Source organism: Lineus longissimus, chromosome 3, assembly GCF_910592395.1.
Source record: "Lineus longissimus chromosome 3, tnLinLong1.2, whole genome shotgun sequence".
NCBI lineage: Eukaryota > Metazoa > Nemertea > Pilidiophora > Heteronemertea > Lineidae > Lineus > Lineus longissimus.
Window position 1 is genome coordinate 2,866,850 of NC_088310.1, and position 27,927 is coordinate 2,894,776.

Here is a 27,927-nt window from a genome sequence, read left to right on the forward strand (position 1 = left end):
CCTTATACCCAAGTGGTAACGCAATTTTCTGTTTATTTTCAATTGTCCAGATCAATATCTTTCTGATGAATGCTTTCTTGCTGCAAACCAAAGACGCGCCGAAGCTAGAAATGGATTTAAATTCTGGCTATTTTTATTGTCAATGCTAGTTAATTGCACCAATGACAGCATGGCGACGGCATATTTCGGCTTCATGCGGACATCATTCCTACTACTGGCAAAATAGAACTTGATACAAATAAGTAAACAGGGACAACCTGTTGAAGAATTTCATAGTAAAAGCATATTGTCTCAACTCATGACACAAAATTTGAATTTGCCACCAATCACAACTTTTTGACAATGCGGCACCTATCGCGCGATCAAGAAACTACATATAGGTCATCCAGAGCGGTCGATATCAGTCATGCTTTACAAATATATAGATAATGAAATTTAAAAAAATCAAACTGCTTTGTCATATCTGACATACATAAACTGCGCAATATGTGCCAGTGGTTACTTACAAACCACAATGCCGTTTTGTAAAGAAATCATATTTTAATTTGCGTTTTAACTCTCAGCAAGAGCCCGTGACATAGTATTTGTCACTGACTCTTGATCTCAGCTACACATGTTCCGATCAGTGTAGGTTTTCCTTGTTGAAATATCAATTATCTTATCCCAATGAGTCCAATCCCACATTTGAAGGGGCTGTCTGGAGCTCGTTAAAGGGACATAGCGATCTCCAAGCGTGTCCAGCTGATATCTCTTGGAGTATGAATCACGGACATTGCAACGTATAAGGCCAGGTTGACATCATTCTGAACTTCCAGATTTAGTGGTCCGTGCTAGGGCACGATATTTGCCACTCACGGCGCATGTCTTACAAGGGTTTTAAAACCTCATTGACATTTCTTTATTACCCTAATGAGCAATATTTGATTAATCAAGATAGTTAAGGCATGAATTTTGTGGCACAAATCAAGCAACAGCCACATCAAGATGTAATAGCGATAGCGAGTTGATTTTGTGCCAAACAAGATCTAATGATGTGAACTTCAGTGGCATCAAAATTTGGCTTCTGTCCTATCAGGGTTAGCGTTTTGGTCAGGAAATGAGGACTCACATAAAATAGCGAGTGTGATAAAGTAAATACAGTAGAACCCAGGTAATACAACCACTCATGGGACCGATGTTGAATGGTCGCGTTAGTGAAGTTGAAAATCCGGGGACAAAATGCATGATTAAGTTTTCCCGCCAAAATTGTTGAACTTATTCATAAAATTCTGAAAAATTTTCAAAGTCAATAAATTTTGGGGGCTGATGATGTTGCTTCATTTTGAGCAGGAGAAAAAAAGTGAACAAAATATTTGGACTACCTTTACAAAAGTTTTCATATGGATTCTCATGATAGCCACTGTTCGTGGTTTGAGCAAACACCCTCCCACAAGCTACCCTACCTGTATCACCTGCCAGTTCTCATGGCGTCACGGGGAATCATTATACCCTGATCATGTGATCCTCGAGCTCCTCCCTCTGAAGGCTCTTTGGCGAACACTAAAAATAGAATCTATGAGAATCTGCCCGCATTGTCTTGGTTACGTTGTTTTAATGACGTCACTTGGTCTCCTTACTTTCATGGATATAAAAGCATGGTCAGAAAGTTCTCATCAAATGATTGTTTGTCCGCTTCCTTACGATATCATTAATTGACAATGGCCGAGACATGGTACCATGGACAAGGGAATTACCAAGGGGGTTGCAACATGGCACACGGCGGGTCCGACGATCGGTGAGTAACATTTTATCTCTCTAATTGCATGCCAACCGAAAAATGCACCCTAATTATTGATTAGAGGTGACAGATATAAATACCCCAAAGAGCCCGGGACATTTTTGTGGCAAATTTTTGGACAAAACAGATTTCAGTTAATTGATATGGATCGATGGCTGTTTGCTTGATGCAGTGTTTGGGGTAACCGTCCGGATGCAGTTTACTGACCTCGTCCCTCCCTGTGATTTTGCTTCCGCATCATATATTCCAGATAAAAAAGTACAGTATTTTTTTAGAAAAGAATGTTTGTTCCGGTCAACGTTTATGAGTGTTTCCGTTTATAAGTGTTTCCCGTAATTGTTTTGGCAAATGCAGAAAGATAAAAGTCAACACGCTATTTCTGTGTTCCCCAGATTGAAATGTCGTGATCTCTTCTCTTGCTGTTTTTCGCGTGGAAATACTGAAAGAGGACTTGCAAATTCACGCATGAGTGGTTTGCAGTGTTGTGTTGAACAAGTAAATCACTCCTTTTTACACTATATAGTGGCACAGTTGCAGATGCACTCATCTAAAATAAACATTGAAAACAATGCTCCTTCAACGTACATGTACTTAGAGAAGTATGTTTTTATCATGTAAAAATATAGCCAATTTGAAAAAAATTACATGTATGTGTTTAGAGCGATGTTCACTCAAGAATATGACTCAACAAAATCAAGGAATCGGTGTAGTAATATAGTCACTTGGTGTGAATCGGACATCACATCAACGAGCCAGTCAATGCAAATATGTAGTGACAAATTGTTACAGCAATTTGTCACTATTTTTTTAAGGTTGTGCAATTTTCTGGATTCGCGGCACTATTTGGATGTTGTATAATACATCTGATATCTATGTGACAACGTTCTAATGTACATTTTATGGTTTATCTTTGTATTTTAGTTACCACATTCCACACGTATCCCCTATCCCAACACCGCGGCAGCAAGACCCACGGGAGCACTACGGGAATGTGTACGCCGATATCAGCCACCAAGGAGTACAGACCTACGGGTCCGAGCAGATCGTCCCAGCAGCGGGGTCCTGTTGGGCCCAGCCGGCACAGGATGACGAACAATCTTTAGATGGACGCGAATCAACCAGGTAAATTTGCTATTAGTTCACCTGGCCGAGCTTGGTGCATATTAGTTGACAAAATCAATGAAATTTGGTGCTGAGAGATACCAGAGAGGCAAAGTTATGATAGTTTTTCCCCTTTAAAGAGAACGCCCACGGACCTAAATTATTTCAAATCTGTCTTTACGACTGGGGAACTCCCAAGGTTCATTAGGTGCAATTACGTCACTGACACCAGAGGGGGTATGACGCCTCTGCGATTCTGGTAAGTTTCAGCCAAGAAATTAAAAAGAAATAGTATTTTTTAAGTTTGTTGCACGAAATCGCTCGTTTGCTGCTGCTTTTCAACACGACCAATAGCAATTCTTTGAAATTGTCCACATATATGTCTCATCCCAACTCACAAGGCTCCGAGATAGCACCTTCCGTTCTTCTGATCTGTAGGTATAGGGATTTCAGACTTTCAAAATTAGATGTTTTTGCCTTTACCTTGACCTAGCTTGTCTCCGAGACATTTTTCGGCGTAACATTTTGGGCCGAGAGAAAACAAAGCAACACTGAGGTTGTTCGTGAAGACTTTTGCGGAGATGGTACGATTTCCCACAAAATGGCCACAGCTTTTGGCTGTCTTCTTTTTTTTCGCGGACGTTCGTTACCTTTGGCTGTCGGTCACGGTGTAAAACCTACTGAGATAACCGTTAGGGTGATTAATTTGGTGGCCGGGTTGTGGACCTTTTTCCAAAATGGTTTAACTGCAATTAGAGGGAAACTAAATTTCTCTACATTTTTTTTTTACTGATAATGTGAGTCCACTTAGAACTTACCTTGCCCGTATACATGTATCTCATCAATTCTAAATGCTGTACAATATTTAAAGGGACGCCATAAGAGTCGGGATGCTGAGAACTTTGCAGAGGACCAACAATAATAATGATCAACGCCTTGCATCAATGCAGAAAGCTCTGAGTTAACAACAACTCCCACGTCTCCCCAGGGCGTAGGCTTTACATTTTTCGGGGATTTTCGGCACCCACCCCCAACGCCATAACCCGCCTCCCCAAATAAAATTCCCCAAGACACGTTAGACAAACAACAATGCCGCCCAGCGCAGTGAAGAATCGCAGATGATTCGAAAATCGTCGCGTGCCAGATTATAATTATGGAATATCAAACTATCAAACTATACTGGACAATATTGTAAAGAAAATATCATGGCCAATCAGAGCGTCTTAAGAGTTTGGGGCCGGGCGGCGATGTGCCAGTTGTCTATCTAGTTCGCTGGGCTCATCATCAAATGGAAAACATTTCATGACAATAACCAACCTATTGTCTGCCATCAGCCTGTAAATCTAGGTCAATCCTGGAATTTAAATGTGAAATCCCCAGGAAGGCACGAGGCGGGCGTCAAGTTGCATTGGCTCGATATATTTGATTGAGCGGTCACGTGATATGGATTGATGGGGCCTAGCTTGTTGATATTTCCCTGGGTAGTTGGCTATCGACAATCGGCGGTCAGCATCGTTAATTGAAGGTTGTTTCGTAGATTTTTCAACTCGATTTATGCAACCAAAGGAGGCTCTTCTTCTTTAGAGGGGCCTATATAGTGCTCTTAAAAGCGCTATGGTTTATAGCAAGATGAGCCCAAGGACAGTAAATGGAAGTAGAGGGTGAGTTCGTTTTAACTTTCAAAGTTTTGAGCATATTTCTTTGAATTTGTTTTTCTTGGTTCGTGCATGTGGCTCCTATCGGAAGCAGGTATTGCGGCAAGCTTCCCGGTCGTGCGTGAGTTTCGAACGCGCCGTCTCGAAAAGAACAGAAACCGGTCTCCATCAAGCTTCTCACCCTTATCCCTTTGCAATTGTTCGTTGATGCTGTCATTGCAATTTTTGCCCGGTGTACTGTTTTAGACTATTTCCGTTTCTGAGCATTTCCCGGCATTATTCCTTATTGACACACGTCAATGGGAATTCGGAATTGGCAAGGGCGATGGGCGCTGGTAGTGGAAGATCTTCCAAAAACGATCGGAACTGCATCGTGCAGATTCGAGGGTCGGCCAGTGCGAACTCAGTACTCTCAACCGCTCAACCTCCATATAAAGTGCATGGCGCAAGTGTATACGTATCTGCGGTTGCAATGAATCCGACGCTCAGCGCGCGTTTGCGGCGGGATTTTGCCACGCGGCCACGCATCACTACCTCGCCAACTTCAACTATATTCGCGCAACTTCACATTCCAGAAAAAACTGGCGACTTGGTGTTATTGAAACGCACTATGCGAGGTTACCATCGAATTATCTTTGGCAAGGGGTGTTTTCTTATCAAAACGATTCAATTGCCGCGTATGAATTATAGGCGACATCGCAATGCACAATTGAGCGCAATGAAATTTGGATTGCACGCGACAGACCTTATTGGCCCTCTGAAGTTTAAATTGATTGTGTCAGATTGTATATATGCAAAAACTTGATACAAGTGTCTAAACCTATTTTGAATGAAAATTGCGACACCCTCGCCCACTCAGTCTCCGATCCGCCACGCTGTATGATCGGGGCGGACCGGCCAGGCCGACATGCGAAACAAAAGCTGTCATCCTCATCTCGGTAAAACAAAAGAGAAAGCAGCGTTGCTAAACAGAGTAATCAGGCAAAGAGCAAGAAACTTGATGCCCGGCTGACATCATTATCTTAGTCTCAAACAAATGAAGCAGGAAAACGCAGAATTTCTTAGAAAGGGGTTACAGTCTCAGGTGGCCTTTTCCGGTTGTTTGTTGCATTACTATCCGAAGAAAACCGGAGAAAAGCTGCTTTCTCGACCTATTTTCTGCATTCGATATTAGTCATCTTATGCACCCTAAATTAGATGGCACTCCCAAAGTTAACATTATAGGCATTGTATCTGTAAAGCTCGAAAAAAAAAGAAAAATTCAGAAGCAGGAAATGAAATGGCCTTCAGGATAACCAAGATCTGGACACCGTGCATAATTATGTATCATATATCTATAAGATTTGTCACAACCGATGTAGGTCATAGTGCCTCGCATTGATGGATCATATTTTTTGACATCGTAATTATTAAGCAATCTATGCGCCACGAGGTTCTAATAACCAGAAGTCGCCTCTATTAAATAAAACTCAGTGTCTTATGATGAGGATGAGCCGCCTAATTACACCATTATTAAAGGATGGGGCCGTGACCCAATTTTTAGTAGGCCTAGAAAGCTGGAACTCCGGTGTCCCAATGACACTGTGTACGCATCCCGGCGATTTCACCCGAAATCCACCCCATTTTCCATCTTTGTATGTTTTAAAATGACAATGGCGGGAAAAAACGGGATCTATGTGGAACGTGGTTGGTGTGAGGTGATGGGGGGGGGGGGGGGGGCATCCTGGACTAACATACCATACCAGTCGCTACAATGAACAACTCGAATTCTTAGTTCCAGCCTCAACCAAAATTTTCATGAGTGATACACTTATAGGTTCAATCAAGTATAGATTATTTTCAATCATGAGTTCAATTGTTGCAATTTATTTGAGGTTTAAAATATCGACTGTACTAAAATCTACTCTCTTCACAAACAATATAATAATAAAAAAACTACTTGACAGCACTAGGCTGCCCAGACCTAAGATGCTTCCTTCCGTTACAGATACTATATGGTGGGATTCCAAATCTTCTGTGTTCCCACGTATTTATAGTGAAACTTGTTTTTGAACGCAACTGATTCCCATCAATACAGTTTTAGTTGAAACCGAAATTCCTGAATGGCAATCACGGGTTATTGGTCACAAGCTAGTCTGAGCGCTTGAGACGCTCCGTCACAATACCAATTAATAATATCCGTTCTATTTTTTTAATTGGATCTTAAGTGTTCTGTTTTTAAGAAGCTATACCGGACATGGAGGTGAGAGTGACAAGCATTTTCATCGTTTTGATACATTCTCTTCACTGGTAGGCCTACAGACTTTTACGCGTTTACGCTTCAGGTCCGCCTGTCGCGTGACTGATATTTGGACAGACCTGAGGTGATGGCCGTGCACAAGACCATCTCCCTGCACACGCGTAAAAAAGATATTCCTTAAACAAACGAGCTCAAAAGCCACTTCAAGGCAGGTTTTGAATCAAAGTCACTTTATATCATCAAAGCTTTACGATTAATGTATGTATCCGTCCATTACATTTACAATGCGCCGCACTAGCGGGACATCACAAATATCTTCATCATAGTAGTACCCTACATTATACAGTACCCTACATTGTACCCTACATTGTACACCGAGTAGTGTTAAGAAGGGATTCTCTCAAAAATATCTGATTTTACGATCTGGCCGGGTAGCAACTGTGTTGTCCACTCGTGTTACGACAGACCGACCGCGCCCCGCCCTGGCACGCGACAATCGGTCATGTTGGCGCGGTCGCTGTGCCCCGGGAGCGGAAGCCAATTGTATCACTTTTTTGCCGTTCACGCTGACGAATAAAGGGGATGATGCCCACTATTCAAACGGGTCGTGTCTACTTGTTTAACCTGTAATCCATGAACTGAAAAGTGAAACTGTAATTGTGGTTTTGAGACATATTCGTCTTTCCAGGCTCTTGATGCTAGGCAGATTTCGCAATATATACGAACGACGAAGTTCTGAGTACGTAGAGGTCTGTAGAATCATCTTTTTGTTCGAGGAATCGGGGTCATTTTTAAAAATCGTCGATATATGGTACTTAATTATATATATATACATCGTACAATGTGGTTTGTAAAGTTTGCGAAATCTGCCTTGTTCCCAAATTCGTGTCAACAGGCGGAAATGTAACAATAGTCAAAAACATTCCGGTGTGTTTAACATGACACGTGGCCTACTCTACATGATCTTATGCAGCAGACGATCTTTTTGAGATTCTGAAAAACCTCTAAGAGTTTTGATTTCACTGAAAAACATTATTTTTTGTTTTTGTGTTGGTTTTTCAACAGCTCAAACCCCTAATATCTAAGAGTGCACCTTGTACATGTAAGTGGTGCCAAAATGCAACATTAAAATAAACAACAAAGAATCATATTTTCAGCTCCCAGGCCAACAAATTTTCTGTTAAAATAGTCTTCCCAGAACCACTTAACTAATTATAGCAATGATTGTCTGATAGGCCAGTGCCAGAAACTGGGGACATCCACATTTTCGCCGAAATGGTGCCAAGAAGTTAGAGTTCTCCTAGTTCTCCTGGGAATTGTTGTGTTTCTTAATTAATTTCGCGTGTAAACCGAGTGTTTCCGATAAAAACTGAAGTTACCAGCAGTTGACACGTTTTGAAATTCATCGGAATACGCCAGGCGTGTGCCGTCTAACCGCACACGGGTGGCCTGACCCCGTTAATGGGTTGACACTAAAAACCATGCAAAGCAATTTTTTTCACTCTGAGATATAAAAGTTTTTCAGCTTTTGAAGGTTTTTCGGCTTGACACAAATATAGCATCCCGTCGAGGTTTATTCAGCGAAGTGTACAACCCTTAGAGGAGATCTCGAAATCCATTTGGGGCTTTTCATTTTACCACAAAACCTCTACCGGCGGCATATTGGGGTTGGCCGAAAAACCTATAATTGTCTTTCCGAAGCTCAAAAACCTTTATTTCTAAGAGTGTAATATCATAAATTTTCTTTATGTGATATCAGCGCATAAATTAACGCATTCATGGTGTGTAGAATAAAAAAATAGATATCTGCAAGAACCACTCGTTCTTTTTATCTGAACTTTTATGTCTTTGACTTTTATCATCATTTTGTGCTCATCGGATTTTAAGTTTTCACCTGACTTCATAGTCAACAAGAGTTGTATTTTTATTTTATCATTTGGTATTTCTTTGGATGTTGAGTAAACAATCATATTCTATTTACTTCCTCATAGCGGGCTTATCTCCTGATCACGTGGGGAAGAGATTGGGAGATCATGACCAGAATCTTGACCAAATTTACCAGAGTATATTGTCATCTGAACCAGGAAATAAGAGATAGACTGCAGGTGCGACAGAATAGAGTACAAAGAGAATCCTCTCTTTCCTTTTCGACTGAAATGTAACTGTTTTAAAGGGAAAATATTGGCAGGCGCCTGTTGGGCAATTTACATTTCGAAATATGACCGATATGTGCTGCCTGACACGACTGAGCCGGGTGAAATTATTCATGAAAAAATTGAGTCTGGCTCTGGTTTGTGAGAAAAGCATGCAAGCGAACGTGAATATGCACTTAGCGCCGATGTACTGGGAGACACCTATCAGCCTCGCGGCGAATCTAAATCTTTCCCAGCATTTTCTTGGAATACAAGCTTGACTAAAACTTTCAATGTTAAACGTATTCGATTAAAAGTATAACCGAATTAAGAAGAGACAATAAAGAAATAAGTGATATATCATGATCATGAAATATGTGACCTTATGAAGAGATGCGGATGTGACGTTTTAAAAAAAATGGTCTCAGCCACCGTACATATTACATTAACACAGTTTATTGCAGAAAACAAAGAATCGAAAGCTAAAGAAGAAAAGAAATGTACCCTTTAAAAAAAAGGTGTTTGTGGGTTTTTTCTAAACTGTATGTTTCTCGTCACACAAGTAAGCAGCTCGTAGAGGTTTTTCAGGGATAAGAAAAACCCGTTGATAGTTTTCAAAAGCTCAAAACCTTGAAGAATGTGGGTTTTGTAAAGAGTTCAATTTCCCTTCACTTTTTTCTTTCTCCTCAGGTCAACTCCCGCCCCGTCAAAAGAGAGACGGCTGAAAATCAATGGCAACATAAAAACAATATGCAAACTTTTGCCAATCAAGGACACGACGAAAACGAGACTGTCTCAGCACAACACCATGTCATACAGTATTGTTTACATCCGAAAGGACAAGGTCTTCGGGAAAGGTAATTGCATGCGACTATGTTGTGTAATTCATGTTGTGTTATTTTCAGATCTACCCCTGCCCCTTCGAAAAAACGGAGGACGGACATCAACGCGAATATTGAGCGGTTGGGTCAACTTTTGATCAAGGGCAAGCTGACGCAGCACAGTATAATGTGTCTTAGTATCATTATCATTAGAAAACACCAAATGATTCAAAAAGGTAAAATAATCCTTTAAAGATTGGTCGTATAGTGGTGATAACTCTTATACTGAATGAAGGATATTGAACAAACACTCTCAAAAACAGAGAAAGGACAAACACCTAAAGGTGCTTGAGTTTGTGAAAAACTACGAAGGATTACAAATATGCATTCACGACATGCAAAATACAACGAATATGCATTAACGAATGTGAAATGCGATCATTCGAAATATCGTGATGCATTCATGACTATGTACAGAAGCTGATTACAGTTACATTAGAAGGAACGCACCTCTACGACTGTGAACACAGCTACGATGCACGAATGCCGTAACTTGCATCTGACCATGTACCAGTCAGGTTAATTGAAATAACCTTTTTTCCAGGTTTGCCAAGTTTTGGTCCAGCTTCACCAGTCGATGGAGTCAATCTGTCCGAGTTTGCAGGAGAGGGTGGCGATGTCACTGGGGTAATTGTTTTTACAATAAGAGCAAATAAATTCAGCACTTCCAGTCGGAACGAAATCTTGATCTTTTTCTCATCACCTCATCCCCTCACTTATCTCCTCACTAGTTTTCGTGAACACCCATACCGATTTTGTATTCTGCTGCATTATTGCTTTGAAATCTAAGATTATGGTGAAACTTTATCGTCATTCCATGCATCCTTGTAACAAGTGGTTTTCAATATACTCCGCCTCTTCGTACATGTACATGTACATGTATTTCAAATAGTGACGAAGAGTGAAAAAAACCCTGAATCTCATGATGCAATCTTATGGCAAGAGCTCCTTTTAGAATGTTAACTGCATACAATATACACTGTGTAATATGGAAAGGGTTAAAAACATCTCTTATACGATTCATATTACAGGCGTTGACAGGGTTTATGATTGTCACGACCAAGGATGGTAAACTGATATATCTCTCGGAGAACGTTACGCAATATCTCGGACACTCTATGGTAAGCGAAATATCTTATAATCACCATAAGACATAGGCTAACAGTCGCGGACAACGTGTCGAAAACTTATCTTTTTTCGAGAAGTTAGTCAATATCAGTAATTTGAATGTTGTTGACGTCATAACAGCAAAGGTGCGCTGACCAAAAATTCCGGTTGACGTAAATGATAGCGAAGGTTCGCTGCCGCGATCTTTGAATTAATTAGGCTTGCCAGTTCATTTTCCACTAGCTTCAGTGTGGTCTTTGCACATTTTCTCGAAATGGAACACTATTTCAGGTCGATATGTTGACCCAGGGAGACAGCATCTTTGATATCATTGACAAGAAGTATCACAACGAATTCGAGGAGAAGTTGCGAGACGCCAGTGAAACCATGGATCCCCACGCAAAGCCCAGAAGTGATGATATAATTCTTTTCTGCCAGATGAAAGTCCGCAGTCAAAAGCGCCAGACGAGCAGCGGGGACCAAAAGGTAAATCAATATATAACGTGAAATTTTCAATTTTGCATTTTATGATTTCGTCAAAAATGCATTTTCACCACACCAAGGTTTTTGCATTTTATCAAGATAAACCTTGGCAGGTTCAGGATGCAAAAATGAGGAGGTATTGCAAAATTACGTTTAACATTCAGTCACTGACTCGCTTTTGTTAAATGATGTGATGAAAAAACCGGACACCAAATGGTGATGTGCATTTACACCTTTCTTGCACTTCCTGTGATATCTTTTCCTGCAACCTTCCTCAGGCTCTCGAGAATCGACAAGAAGTTGAGTTCAAAATTTCGGATTTCATGAAATCCCGTATATTCACATCACATCAAATTTGCGACAAATGCCTTAGTTGAAGACCCTCTTATCGTACAAATTAAATATTCCAACAGGTTAATTTTAGTTGAATGGCAACCCCATGCCCGTGTTCAAAGGAAGTCATTGCGATATTTTAGAAATAACCGCAAGAAAGTACAAAAAGTTACATATTTTATTGGAGAGTCACGTAAATTTCAAATTATCCAATCCTTCCGTGATGACGTCAATATCAAGTCTTCAGGATGGGGTTATCTTTATACTAAGATTTATTTGGCCTTCAAATGATAGAGATTTGGTATCATCCAGAAATGGATAAGATTGTGTGTTCTATATATAAACTACATATGTAGATGTCATACTTTAAATCAATTGGCGAGGTGATTTCTTTGGTTATTTGTGTTCGCTGAGAGTACCCCCATTCTAATTCTAGGCAACGGTAGAGTCCCAAATAAGGCATAAAAACGCTAAAATCCAAATACATGTGTTTTGATGTTGCCAGAAGTGCACATGTGTACCATAATAGTATGGATTGGCCAATACTTCTGCATGTATAATTGCAACTCGCCCTTTTGTGGTTGCCCGTAGGTTAAAATAAAAACTGACATGAAATAAAAACATCCACGCTCGTTCAAGTTTGAAGTCAGCTTTTTAACATCCTTTCTCCACTTTTTGCTCTTTCCCGTGATTGGGTGAGACAATGCAGGATGTGGCAACTACCGGGATGCTAATCCGACGCCTATCTCAGGTGTCCCCAATACCATTAGCACCACGCTCACCAATGCATCAGTTTCCCAATCTTATATCAAGCTTCCTTCTTTCTTTTGTTTCTCTTATGAATTGGCAACCGAGGCAAAATAGAAATCGGATCTCGCGAATGACATCCGCCGAATAGATGCCGTCCAGAGATATGTCACTTTGAAACAGCCAAGGGCTGACTTCATAACGTATGTTTGACGTCTCCGACCGCCACCCAGTGAAGGTCGCCTTGAGCAAGGCACTATACAGGGGCTTCTTTCAAATAATAATATTCCCAAGTGATACTCCTTGTCAATACGTTTCTTTGCCCCTGACCTCGCCAATACACAGTCAAAGCCCGCTTGAGCCTAGACCTAAATGCCCATTGCTCTACACTCTTATCAAGGGTTATCAGGATAAGTCTTAATAACATCGACCCCCTGTAACAGCTACCACGGGGGTCACTAGGCCAAAAAGAATGTAGTGGTCACTCCATCTTGGCCTGAGGTCCATATAAAACTATATGCGTATACTGCTGCCGAACGCTCAGTTCAAAGGTCATCAATAAAATGAAAAGGTAAATGCCATCTTTGGTATAACGACAGAAGTACATGTGTGTGCAATACGGTCAACCGAATCATACCCAGTTTCAAATTTAGTATTCCTGCGGCGAAGTTGGCTTCTTCAAATGTTCATGATCAATAGACGTACAGTATATTGACTTGTAGAGAAGTTTTCTGTCACCATCATAATTTTTTCGGCGGTTTGGCTAATTATTTTCTTTTCGCCTCTTGAATGAATTACTTTGTGAGAAATTGAGGAAGTACGCAATACTTTCAATCACAGAGAAAGACGGAAGTCCAAATGGACAAGCTAGATATTGTCCTCTAACTTACTTTTTTTCTCAGCGTGTGCGACGACTCACATTGAAAGAAACGGTTTCTTAATAATTGAAATCGCTGCCAAATGAAGTTTCAACCCCCCCCCCCCCATTCAAGGGTTAAAACTCGTCACTGAAAGTATTTTTTATGGTGTGTTTTCCTTTCTTGTCGCTCTGCTCTTTGACACCTAGTCATGCGGTGTCGGGGAAGTGATCAGCGTAATGTGAACCATTCGGAAATGACTTGACAATGAGGAGTGTCGCTTACTGAATGCATCTGATCCGCCTATACTGCTAATCAGATGAGAAGAGGTTAGAATTAGATGAGGGGATAGCTAATTCGCTTTGCTGAGGGTTACTTAAAGATGAAAGAGGTTTCTTTAGTCGCTGCGGTGGGGAATTGACGTCACTTGAATGCGCATCAGCGTCCCGGGTGCGGCGAAGTTTGATACATGTATGAAGTTAGCATCTTTTTTCGGAGTTGGGTGCTTTGATACATATTCTTAACATAGAACATTCAAAACGTATGTGGGCGACGATACGTAGTTCGATTCTTTTTTGTCGCAATATATTTGCTAATGACGACGAGCGACCATTATACATTCCCAGGTTAATCTTTTTGCCCAATAAAAACAGACCATAATTATGTTTCCCCGGCAATTTCTGTTGGTTCGAATCATTTTTTTGCTATACATTTTTCTTTCTTTTCTTTGATTTCAGCTGATGCACATCAAGGGCCACCTCTCCTGGCTACCCAACAATCACAATGAACCAATATTCCTCGGCATCTGCAACCCCCTAATAACACCAGACTTTAAGGACAGTATGGTGCAGACGTCCACAATGTCATTCCGAACCGTTCACCAACCCGACATGAGATTTAAAGAAATATGGGAGGGCGTGTAAGTTGTCATTTTACTGTCTAATTCTGTCCCATTCATCATAAGATGATCACCTGTGCACATGGTGGCCAACGGATTTTTTAATTTAAATCTTCATTTTGCAGAGGAGAGTTCCATTTTGGTTGGACGAACAAGGAAATCGTTGGTCATTCCTGGTATGAAAAGATTCACCCGGATGATGATATGCGGGCCAGAGAAAAACACAAACAATGTACGGTTCGTTCAGAAGTACAGTGGTCTAGTACAGTGGTCTACCTCTCTATTAGGGACAGTGATTTTGGTCCAAAATATGTAGTTTCTGTACAATATTTGACCTCTGTGTAATCAGGATGCCTTTCTATCAACGACAGCAATTGTCAGTCCCACGGGTGTCCTTAATAGGGAGGTTCTACATGTGCTGCGCTAATCAGTTGATAAGAATGTCATGTGAAAGTCATGTGAATTCAGCAAGTCTGAACGGATTTGTGATGAGCTACATGTACAATGTACATGTATAAACATATAGCTTTTATACTTTTTCTCTTATTTGACGCAGCAATAAAGTATAAGGGCCAACTCGTACTGCTGCATCCAGAAAGCAACTAAAACCACATTTAGTCAGTTACTGCTGCATCTCAGCAATTGCAGCTCAAAAGTACGGAGAAGCTATGCTTTTGAGCTTTGACAACAAATACATGTATTGGCCTTTGAAAACACGAGCACTTTTTTCAAGAATGTGTTTTGGACTTTTTTTCAGTCATGAACAACTTTCTGTAGAGACACATTCTCATTTATAATTCACTTTGAATGTAATATAAAAGTATCGAAAATTCTTTTAAGATCTTATTACATGCATATTGTTAGCCATTTGAGGGAGAGAACGAGTCTCTTCGAGCGCGTTGGTTCCCTCCGGTGCCTCCGGTTTCCTTCCGATATAGTACTAATCGCTCAATATTGCCCTATAGTGGCCATTCTCAACTCAATCTCTTATCAATCTTTTTATGTTAATTTCAGTATTTTCACACGGACACGCACCAGAGTTAGGGTGTATGCTGACAATTCGTATGATGACGAAGTACGGGCATTACATCTGGCTGAACTTGATTATGCATGTGGATCATCCCTATGCAAATAGTGACGAATCAGCTGTGATTGTCATCAACCAAGTCATAAGGTAGGAATATTTACCTTCTACAGCTTAAGAGACCATCAAACGAGTGATTTTTATCACGGCGACATGTAACAAGTATCGCTGTGATGACGGAGCGATTATTATGTAATTATGCAGTTTGAATTAATGAAATTTGCTAATATTAGTCCATGTTGATGTGTCAGAGTTGGCCAATAATTCTCTAGGACATTATTCGGTTGCGCACGCAACTGCCCGTTATTGCCTCTGGGAACGGCCAATGACACAATCATTCATTGATGTCACTGACCGTGATATATTTGATGAACAGCTACATTGTGCTATGACGTCACTTCAGTTAAAAACGTCTCTGAAAGACATCGAAACAATATTTGTCATTTTCTGAAGGTCACTGCCAGAGTCATTTTCATGCCCCTTATTATTCCTTGAACCTCTTATCACAGGAATGGTGATGTCGTTGCTTAGTTCATGTAGGAGACTGAAGGTCAACTTCAGAAATATCAAATTGAATTAATATTATGAATCTCGCATTTGAATTGAAAAATAATTCAAACTACACTATATACATTGAAACAATCTCAACGAAAAACACGCGAGTACAATAGTCTGAAGTCCGCTATACTGAACAATAAGCATTTCGGGGCGTGGGTCTCGAGAGACAGTTTTGATGTATCTGTGGAAGCCACGCAAGTTTGACTGTGATTGGCACAATCTGGTTTTCTCGGGGATGATTGTGGTGAACTAAGGCAATCATCATAGAGTGTTGACACTGGGGTGATAAAGACCTAATTGGGGATGGTATTGTACATGATTAGTCTTGGCATTACGTTTGGCTTCCATTGTGACAGTTCCTTTAGCAGTGGGTTAGTGGCAGGGATCTTGTCGAATATCAATAGGTAAGCTACATGAATGCGAAGCGTTTCCGTAAAGACTTGGCAAAGAATAAAACAATAATTTGGTGGTGGAAAAAGAAAGGAACACAACCAAAAAATTTTACTCCAAATTATTCTTCTCGGGGTGCTGAAATTTGTCGTTACAATTCTTTGGTAGACATGGCTATTATGTAAAGAACAAAACAACAACAAAAAATCTTTCCAGTCAAAGTTTTCTTTGTGGTTTTGTGGTCCTGAGACCACGCTGTTTCAAATGAGCTTCGGAGTACCTTGGATTTCGCCTCGAATCCAATATGGCCGCCAAAATCTAAAATAGCTGCCAAACCGCATCAAATTGAGATTCTGAAGGCTCCTTTTGCCTCAAACATTCCTTTTTTTCTGCCTTTGTCAATGATGATGCTACGCGTTGGTTATAAAACTTCGTCGTGCAAAGTTCACGTGTACGACTCGATGTAGACGAAAGGAAAGAAGTCACCAGACAGGCAAGGCGGGAGCGCGGACGAGACAAGACCACAATTGATTTTTTAAGCCTTTTAGCAGTTAAATTGTCAATGTTTGACCGCGACGCATCAAAGAACGCGTGGTGTTGTGAATCTGAAATTTAGATTATGTTATTCCGGACAGTCGGGCAAGTAAATGGTGAAAAATAAAATGGTGATTGACCACGGAAATTTTTTTTTAATCGACAAATTAGACAGACTTTGATATTTCCACTCTTTTCAGCCAACTGGCAGAAAAAACTCAAAACACGCCCCCTTTTACCCAATTAGCAAAATTCGAAATTAATTTTTTCATCAAATAATTTCTTTATATCTGTAGACTTGCCACAACAAATATTTTTTCAATACCTCTCCAAATATGTACTTGAGAGTAAAAAACATGCACTCGTCTAATAGATAGGCCTGGACCCTCCAACCTATGAATATTCATTAGTGGTCTTGTCTCAATGAAGGTACATTTCAGGGGTTAACATTTTGCGATTTTTTTCAAACTAATGTACATGACATCCCACAACTCTCCAACAAAGGAAAGTCATATCTGGACATTTTTGGAGAAATGAGAGACATTTCAAAGAGTGGTACAACTGTGCCAAAGCGACGAAAGAGGACAAAATCGACAAAAAGTCATGATTTTGCACCCAACAGCACCAAATTCAAAGACCTGCCCTGGCCAGAATAAGCAAGCTATGGAGCTGAAACTTTAGGATGTGATTTAGGAATATCTTTGCTGCTTAGGGAACAACTTTCAGAATCAAGGCCTAAGTAGTTTCAAAGAAATTACAAAATGAATGGCAACACAACAAGACTTGTAAAAATGAAACCGAACTTAGACCGGGGTTAGGTTGACTCTTATTTGGGTCAAATTAAGTTTTTTTCTCATTATTTTAGCTTGTTTTGACCTTAAATCATCAGCAATACAATATTCTAAATGAATTAGAGTGATTTGAGCACATTCAAATTTTTCACTATATTGACCCAAAATGTAGTGTAAATAGAGACAAGACCACAATTGATTTTTTAAGCCTTTTAGCAGTTAAATTGTCAATGTTTGACCGCGACGCATCAAAGAACGCGTGGTGTTGTGAATCTGAAATTTAGATTATGTTATTCCGGACAGTCGGGCAAGTAAATGGTGAAAAATAAAATGGTGATTGACCACGGAAATTTTTTTTTAATCGACAAATTAGACAGACTTTGATATTTCCACTCTTTTCAGCCAACTGGCAGAAAAAACTCAAAACACGCCCCCTTTTACCCAATTAGCAAAATTCGAAATTAATTTTTTCATCAAATAATTTCTTTATATCTGTAGACTTGCCACAACAAATATTTTTTCAATACCTCTCCAAATATGTACTTGAGAGTAAAAAACATGCACTCGTCTAATAGATAGGCCTGGACCCTCCAACCTATGAATATTCATTAGTGGTCTTGTCTCGGACTTCCCCATCCAGAAGACTTCCCCAGAAGACTTCCCCAGAAGACTTCCCCCGTTGTGTTGACAAAAGGATTTCATTAATTCCGGGTTAATTTAAATTAATACCAAGTTATCACTGAATTAGACCAAATACTTCACAAAGACGCAAGAATGTCTTATCCATTTGCGAAAATAGCACCACAAACAATGAAATGTGTCAAAGTCAGATTATGCCGCGATCTCATAATTTCATTCCAATTATCACTGACGCAATTATCTTATTTTTAATATAGCTATCAAATAAAGTAACATTTACTATCAAATATGTTTGATTCCTTGTCTGTTTAGGTATCACCTTTATTGTCAGCCACACTTCAAATGACCTTGTCTATCTTTAATATTAATCTTGATACATGTCTACCCTTAATCAAACAATTTATTTGTATATATATCCAAAATCTGATGCATATCACCAGCAAATATACTCGACATTCTCGTTTGACTCGTGAATGGCACAGCGTATTCTTGGATCCTGAAAACATTGTTATGGAACAGCATATATTTTTCACAATCAATCTTGGCACCAATACACGACCCGTTGCGAGAACTGCAGTTTCTTGACGCGACCTCTACAAAGTAACAGTCGACAGTTTATGCGGTTAATGTTTCATAAAAATTGTTTTTCAAAGTAATCACCAAAAAGCATGAGGTTTTGAACAGAGAAATATACTTCGCACATTAACTGCATGCCTTTTAAAAAGAATTATCCACGCATATAAAGTTTGCCTGCGGATGTAAAGTTCTCTATAACATGGTATCACCCATAAGTATCAGTTGTAAATCTAATTTTATTAATGAAATTTCCCTGATCCATGCCACGAAGGGTTTCGCGCTGTTAGCGAGTATCAAACACCTAATAGCCCGCGCTATCTCTCCCGCGACATCAAACGGTTATGGACTTATTCCGCCGAGATATACGCCTCGCGGTGAGATCTTTTCTCCCAATGTCGAGATAACAATCGCAAGAAGATGAATTCGCCGCGCTAAGACTTTTACGAAATACCAGGAGCCCCTTATGCGCGGTCTTATTGCCTTAAATTTATCTCGGGATTGGTGTCTTGTATGGTCTCTCGCGGCGGATCCGCCCCTGTAACCATCTTAGAGATATCACTGGGTGCTAGCCAGGTTTCCCCGACCCGCTACCGTTTATATACTTGGGGATGTTGTCAGTTGTTCGGGTGGCGTAATTGCAGTTTCGAATATCAGGATTTCGGTGTGAAAGGATCTAGAACCCACGAGAGAAAGTCCGGGGAAGAAGGTATAGTATAATGCTGTCGAGGCCATTGGTCTCCACAGCGATGCATCTCTAATCCGTCAGAGAGAGCGAGAGCAACTCAATTACGTCTATTTGCCTTGTCGTTTTAGGCCTTGCGTGGGGGTCGATGCTATCGAGATTCGCCCTAATGTCTCCGCCCCATACAGCAGGTCTGTCATGACTGCAGGCACCTCCGGCATGTGAGCATCTTCTTTGCTACATTAAATTGGTCATGGGTGAACACTAAAGATTTCGGAGATACTGGTTTTAACCACTATTTCCGTATAAAGTATAATTAGGCCTATTTACGTTATCTTTAGTGTTCATTTTAAAACGCATCTAGGTCGGAGGAAAAGTATCAGCCAATTAATAATGGACAATTAATTGACAATGAAATTCATTTTCAAATGATCTGCAGCTGAGCAAAAGTCTCGACCACAAAATGGTTGTCCCTCGATCCAGGTAAACTAAATGTTGTTTTTTTTCTCTTTCGATTTTGATATAATGTTCTTTCTCTTTCGATTTAGATGTTAAACATCTATTAACAAAGGATTTCCTGCACTTGTTTGCCCTATTGGAAGTCATGTCTTTCCCACGTGGTTTTCACAGACCAAGCATCTTCCTCGTGATACTGCTTAGCCAGTATAGTGTAAAGTGTTATTTCATCTTTGATATTTTTGTTGTTGATAGATAGCTCTATTGACAAAGATTTCAAGTACATGTCAAGAAGCCTTGAACCCATTTGTGTATGAACATTTTATCCTCAAAATGGCTGAGTTGGTGCCGAGCAATTCCCGACAGAGACAAGCGAGTGAATGTGACCGAAATGGTCAGCGTCAGTGCAGGGCGCAGTCTCGTCTTTGTGCAATTGAAATTTCTAATCAAAACGAAGCATTTACGAGGGTCACAGCTGAAAATGGAGTAAAATCGTCATGCAAACAGAGACTCCACAGTTCAGATCTCGAGTGAAGTACATGTACCAAGTTTGCCATGAGCAATAAGCCAGTGCGAAGTATTGAACTTGGCTGTCCTAATGCATCTTCTATTCGCCTTTATTGTGGTTTTTGTCCAAGTGGAAAATATGGCACCTGACCACACACACATATGTATACCGAGTTGATTATTTTCTCTGAGTCGTGCCGTTGTCCCGTCAGAATCCCATCATTAGTGCATCCTGTTGCAAATTAAAGTGACATTTCTAAATAGATACTTAGTATGCATATATCGTCGGCATTATCAATAACCCTGATTTATGATTTTAGCCACTGAATGATCAAACATGGGTGTTTGTCCGGGCCGGAAACATGTGGTGTCAATCTATTCACAAAGTACCTGTTTAAAACATCTTCTTCTCCGCACGAACCTATCGGCGTTGAAGACAATGACAGCCCAGTCTCAAATTAAAGTGAACTTATCCCTGCATTCTGGTTGTGACTTTGTCCCCATAAGACAATTTGGGACTAATTGAAAATTAAACAGCATGGAATCGTAGCTCTTTCCGTCTATACACAACGATGTCGAGGGTTTGTTTTGTCATTTCATCACTGCCGTTCCGCCATTGTGCTCAGCTTGCATACAGGAAGTAGTTTCATAAATTTTGACAGCCAGAAAACACGGCATTATGGATTAGTCGCCGGATTCATGGGGTCGTCCGTGGCTCACACGGGTCTGGAATTCCTCTGCATGATCTGAGAAACATGATCCCAAAAACATGAAATAGTTTTGTTGATATGACGGCATTGTGTCTGGTATGAAAAGATGTGCAACAGGTGCAAGCGCAACAAAAGAATTCGTCTCCAAAGATGAAGATGAGACACTTCTTCCTTTTAGCCGCTTGAGTTCTCAATAGACCGTAAATACGCCAATATGGGAAATATCACTCGGCACTTTTGTGGTCATGTCGCCGATGAGTCCGCGTGATCATCTCAGAATGGAATCGGTGAACCTCAACGCGATATGCATTATTTCTTTAATATTTCTATCTTAGTTTGAAATTTTATCCATTTATTAGTCAATGTTCACGGAATGTATCGAGCATGACCACAAAATATGACTTTTTAATGTTTTTTTTCCTGCTCACGATATTTCGTTTTTTGAAAACAAGCCTTTTGTGTGAATCTCCCCCGTGTTAATACTATTGGCCGTGGAGGCGCTTCAGGTCAACGGCGCCAAAATTCCCCACAGCGGAATACCTATACACCGAAGTAAGCCGGCCACGCGACATCGTAACAAACCCAAACCGCACCGCTTCTGATAAAAGAAGTTTGTTAAGAAGCACCGGACTGAAGAGTCGATTTTCAATAGAAATTCAACCTGTTGTGAAATTTCCGGAATAGAGAACCTTCTTGCGCTCAGGCAATCCCCATTGCTTCCCAAGCCGTACTACACAGGGGACTTTGACAGTTACGCGAACTGGCGCTGGAAAATTGGCTAAACAATTCTGACGTGTGTCAGTGTAATGTTTTCTAACTCCTGTTGAACTTTCATTGTTTTAATCTAATTTCAAATAAATAAGCTAGTGTGTTTATATTTTCATTAACCCGCATAATGGTGACTAACCAAATTCAGTCAAGGGGAATGCTGATCATTAACCCTCTGGACTCCTGAAACAAAGAATTCGAGGTTCAGAAAAAGATCGATCGATAGACAAACAAACTTTAGAGGTTGCTGAGATGCGCTGAAAACCGTTTTTATTTCGCAAAAAAACCTGAGGGTGCATATTTTTGTTTGCCGAAAAACATCTTGTAAGTTTCTTAAAAGGCTCAAAGTTCACACGTTTGAGTCGGTTGACTATAGTCCATCACTAGATACTAGTTTCTCATTTTGGAGGTTTCCTTTGCTTGCACTTGGATATACGATCATATGCATCAGATGCATTCTGTCAATATCATCGGTTACTGTCCTAAAGACACCCAGACGAAGATTAAGACCTTGTGTTTATATTATTTTTATTATGCTAACAAATGCAAAGACTTCAAATGAACCCTCTACGAGAGAGGAGTGGCACTTTTACACCCAACTGCGAACATATCAATATATCAGCCAGCGGCCCCGGCTTGGTGTCGCCGCGTGGGATGCGTCCAGTGAAACTGTTTGCAAATGCCAAGGAGGCCACGATCTGACATTCATAACCAGCGTGATAGTAGTGTGATGAGGCTATCCTATGCTTGAATATTATCGCTCCTTTGGAGAACGGATATTGAGACTAAAATAAATTATATGCAGTTTCTTCTCATGCCTCCATGAAAGGAGTCAAAGGATTGTTAAATAGGCCTATTTCTAGGAAACCCCACTTAATAAAAAAATCACGCAAGACCTTTGAGGGCCCGATATCTTGTCTGCCGTACGCCACACACGAGCTTCCAATTGACTCCATTCGAACGAAAATTAGCATTTGGCATCGAGCGAAATTGGCTTGTTAAGTTCGTTCTGTTATCAGTCATTCTCCACAGAATTTGTTTTATTTTGATTCCACAATTTGCTGTGTTTACAAATTAATTCCGCAGATTAGGTCAGCAGACGCTCCGTGAAAAAAAACGCATCCGGGCATTGGGAAACCAGTAATTTAGACAATTCTAACATTTTCACTTCACTGCTTTTAATCATACGAAAATAAGCATACACTATAAGCGCCATCTTCTATCTATTCAATGAACTGCATCGCGACATCGTAGAGGAAGGAACTCGTGAAGCGCCTACTGATGGTGCGGTTTTTAAACGTCCTTACTTCAGCAGCAACTCAAAACCAAAAGTTCAATCTTCTTTATATTTGTCGTGAACAAAAGGTGCCAATTCGAACACAAGACTGAAACACAGCCATCTAGCTCTACGAATTTATCTTATGAATTCTTAACGTCCAATTTTTTTATCTGTTTGCAGTGAAAAAGAAGCCAGTTCATACATGTCCACGAACAGAGCCACTGATGACACTAGTTTTATACATATACTTCTGCTAAAGTCACACGTTAACCGATTAATCCTAATTCTTCAAAAAATCTTTATCTTTGCAGTGATAAAGAAGCGCCTCTCTACCGCGAACAAAGCCACCGATACAGCCCAAACATTGTACCCAGCCCTGAGCAGCTGCCTGATGCCACTGTTGACCATGTTGACGGCCATACCATCCGTCCTATCATAAACGACTGGCCTGACAGTTATTACTCACGTGGCGATGTCGCCGGGTACCACCCCACACCACACCAGGAGCAGTACTACAGTCGATCGTACGGACCGTATCCTGACTACCAGGGGTATCAGGAGAACGGGGAGGAGAGCTACGTTCACCCTCATCCAGATGTCCCAACAGTTGTCAACGCATTCACGGTCAGGACGAGCGGAGACCCTCCAAAGAACGCCTTTATGTCTTCATCCCCAGTCCTTCCCGGAGAGCAGCAAACCAGGTTACCGGACACGACCCAACTGCCCAGTAAGGTCCGCGTCGAAATAAGGGCCGAGGACAGTCATATCACCCCGCTGACGCCAGATCGAGAACCCCAAGACGAAATCGACGGTGTCCTGCCATCTAGAAGGTTCGAGTTGGGCCCACCAGCTGGACTCCCGACTCCTGATGCTTCGCCGCTCGCTTCGCCCGTAACACCGAGGATCAAACAAGAAAAAGGCGAGGAGTACCTGGCTGAGCTCACAGTTGATGATGTCAAGAGAAACCTCGAAGACGAATTGAACAGTATAGAATTGAACCAGAATAACACAATCTGGTCTGGGAAGAGAAAAATGCAAACATACTCACCTTCAAACGAGATGGCGTATCAAATGTCGCCACCTAAACTACCAAGAAAAAAAAGCTCGTCTGATTTGCAAGTCCCCGCAGTATTTTCAGATTCGGACTGGCTAAAGTATCGGCAGTATTTAAGAACTGGGCAACGTTGTATGTCGACTGGGACAAACGATCTAGAAATGAAACAAAAGATGCGGCGAACCTGCGGACGAACACGGAGTTGTGAAGCGAGATCTCCGACCTGGCACCCTCGATTACCTCACGTGTTGACGAAACTAGAGCGGGGTTCATGTAGCACATCCGTGTCGCCTCAGAGAGCCGCAACCGGCGCCGACCACGAACGAAGTGCTGTTCTGGATAACTCGTCCAATAGTAGTTCAACGCTGCATCATTCGCGGATACGAACGCCTTCAAAGCGCTCTTATACCGAGGAGACAAACCTGATGTCGCCACTCTCCCAAAAGAACCAACTTTCTCAGGTTGGCTACGCAGATACCAAAAGAAACACTTTCCAAGCGAAACGAGTTTGCAGACCAGTTGATCCTCTGCCGATCGGTTTGCCTACAGACTTTTCATCTTTGTCACCCGAGAGTCATGAGGACTCATGTCCTACACGATCCGTGGGAGTGAAACGTAACTCACTGACAAACCTCACCCACTCGGCTAGCTTCGACGGGGCATCCTTTTATGATTCGCGAACTGGAACTGGAAAGCAGGTCTTGCCCAGTTTCAGTTGTAGCTTCCCGCCAAAGAAATCCTCGCCGATGTCACCGACAGAGCTGCCAAAACAGAGGTACCTCTCTGTCGGAACAGCCTTGCAAGACCTTTCAGAAATGAAAGTGAGGCAATACAACATGGAGCCACGTCGCTCATCGGAAAACGAGATACAACGATTGACGTCGTTTCAAAATAACGAATGGTACCCCTGTGATGCGAAAGACACTGCCAACTATCCTGCATCTGATATAAACATCTGCAGCGGTGGACAAACCTTTAATTACACGTATGCACCGGAAAAGCAGTGGTCAGAAACGCACCATTGCTATCCGACAGGTCAAAATGATGAATTTTCTCTTCTTAATTCGTTCACACAATACTCCTGCAGTCCTCAGATTTCGCAACTCAATCAATCCTGCTCGGGTCGGACGACGGGGACGGGGACGGTCTCTTCGTTTCCTTGCACGCCAGCAGGCAACCAAGGTTCTTGGGGTTACCAAGGGGACAACAGTACTACGGCACCAACAAGCACCAGCGAAGCATCCCAATTTCCAACGGCATTTTCATCAGGTCAGCAGATGGACTACAGTCAGCAGCCGCCACTGCCGTCAACCCTCTCAGTGGACCGCCATCCAGGCCCTCCCCGAAGACACAGCTTCTACTTGGACCCTGAGATGTCACAATCATCACCAATGAATGCCAGTGTCTTTGAAGATGATCTCACAGAAGACACACAGTCGAGCTATCCGACAAGTCCAGAGTCCATTCTAGAACTGACCGACTACCCATGGTCTAACTAAGCTTACCTGTTTACATTGAGTGATAAACAAGGCTTCATTAAATGGGTGTTATTGGGTGGACATGGTAAGGATATTTTGCCTTAACAACTCATGTACACCAAAATGTATTTCGTGTAAGCATTTTATGGTCCACAGAAAATGCCTGTCGTCTTGTTGTTTTGGGTAAAGCGAGATCTCATCTACACAGTGTCTGAACAGACATATCCTGATCTCTGATGGGTTATTTGGCTAGAAGCATTCTCGGGGAAGCATTTCACTGCCAGAAAGAAACCGAGGACAAGATGGACCTGTCTACTTAACGATGTTTGACCGTGATTTATCACAAATTGATGTTGATGTTGGTATCTAAAGACCCAGGTGGTTGATCACAACTTTGTACTTAAATATGCTACCTTGTTGGCATCTAATGACCCAGGTTTGTACTTAAATTTTATCACTTGTTAATATTCAAAATACCCAGGTGGATTATTACAACTTTGTACTTGAATTTGATCAAGTGGCTGATCATAAATTTAACATTTCAAAATGTAAATATGTTATCGAAGTACCTTGAATCACGAATATGTTGTGCATGCCAGGGACAAAATCACATACTAAGCATGTGTACATGTTAGGTTTTAATGCGCATATTATTTTAAAACAGTACAGGAGCGTGAACTTATCCAAGGAATTTACTTGTGGGTCACTCTGTAAATAGAATATAGACAGGTACTAGGCATTTGAGTAGGCATTCAGTCTAGCTTTGGAGGATGTGATTTTTAGCAACTCAGTTTAATTGTACATTCTCGGATTCTGTGAATATACTCAATTATCACATGTAAAGTATCTATAGTACATGTATGGTTATTCAAACAAGTAATGTCATTAACTTAGAAATAGAGATCGTGAGAGATCGCAATGGTAAATGCGAACGAGAAACCAGCCCATACATAGCCGGGCGATTTTTATTGCTCTCCGATAGCTCATTTTGGCTTAGTCCACATTCTCATTTCCAAGGGCATCATGCATTATATTGTTGTACATAGTTTCAGTTTATATGAAATCCAAGAAATTGTTATGTGCTCAATAAAGTTAGATTTTACAGTAAATAAATCTTTTACTTGCTTTTTAGTAGACTATTGATATGGAAGAAACCACTAGTCCCTGCTGGTGAATTAGTCCTAGTTTATTGTTCACAGAGATTGCTTATAGACACCATGACTAAAGGGTAACGCAATGGCTAACGGGGACTACATCTGCTTGGACACCGGCGTAACAGTTTTAAAGTCCCCCCAAAAGAGTCTCCCTACAACATTTTGTGATGAGGGGTTAATGCGTGGTGAAATAGAGAGCTAGGACTCTCAATGTACCGGAGATTAAAAGCCCTAGTCCACGAGATTTTTGCATGCTCGTGTCCTTGGTATGTCATAAAAAGCTCTCAAAGCAACGCGCGTCGAAATTTGCATGGTGCTGCCATCTGGGGTAAATTAAGTAAAGCTCAAGACTTGTCTTCCAGGGCTTGTCTTGGGGAGCCAACACGTTTAATGGACAACGTCACAATCAGACTGCCCATAGTCGAATAAATACTATGAACTGGTTGGGAAACAAGACGTTTCATAAACAACGTCACTATTAGACCAGACAGGAGTAGATACTGAGGACGGCTTAGGAGCCAAGATGTACGTCGAACCATGTCAATATGAGACTAAGTGGAGCATGGAGGTGTAAATACTGCGGACAGAGTAGGAATCAAGATGAAACGGTCTGATTGTGAAGTAGTCAATGGTACGTCTTCGCTCCCAAACTGTCCTCAGTATTCGCTGCGTGATTGGTTGACAGTGACATTGTCGATGAAAGGTCATGGTTCCAAAACTGCTCCCGCCCGCGGTGGTTGCTGCATTATGGTCAGACGGCTGCATTGTCAACGGAATGTCTCGACTCCCCAACTGTATCATCAGTATATATCTACTCCACTCTGGTCTGGTGGTCTGACATTTTTCATGAAACCGCTTGGCTCAAAAACTGTCCTAATGTCTGGTGGTGAAACTGTCCATACGTATTAGCATGCACCCAAACTGTCCACTATGGTAGCATTGGCAATGTTTAATCTGATTACGCTTTCAGATTCTCCTCAGATTAGATAGTGTCTGGTCCAATATGGTCTGACAGTGTCACTGTCCAAGTAACATCTCTGATCACCAACTGTCTTTT

At 41.2% G+C, this 27,927-nt stretch overlaps 1 protein-coding gene across 2 annotated transcripts; it reads left to right on the forward strand.

The window, feature by feature from the left end:
• Window positions 1-4,430: 4,430 nt before the first annotated feature.
• On the forward strand, window positions 4,431-26,793 carry LOC135484701 (uncharacterized). 2 transcript variants are annotated; one of them, XM_064766342.1, is made up of 9 exons: window positions 4,431-4,539; window positions 9,595-9,761; window positions 10,330-10,412; window positions 10,817-10,906; window positions 11,184-11,378; window positions 14,050-14,231; window positions 14,336-14,442; window positions 15,225-15,384; window positions 23,496-26,793. In XM_064766342.1, the coding sequence occupies exons 1-9, from the start codon at window positions 4,493-4,495 to the stop codon at window positions 25,735-25,737; spliced, it is 3,273 nt and encodes a 1,090-aa protein (XP_064622412.1). In that variant the 5' UTR covers window positions 4,431-4,492; the 3' UTR covers window positions 25,738-26,793. The 2 variants fall into 2 exon arrangements, with proteins under 2 accessions (XP_064622412.1, XP_064622413.1); XM_064766343.1 differs by lacking the exon at window positions 9,595-9,761 and adding an exon at window positions 9,810-9,961.
• The last annotated feature ends 1,134 nt before the right edge of the window (window positions 26,794-27,927 follow it).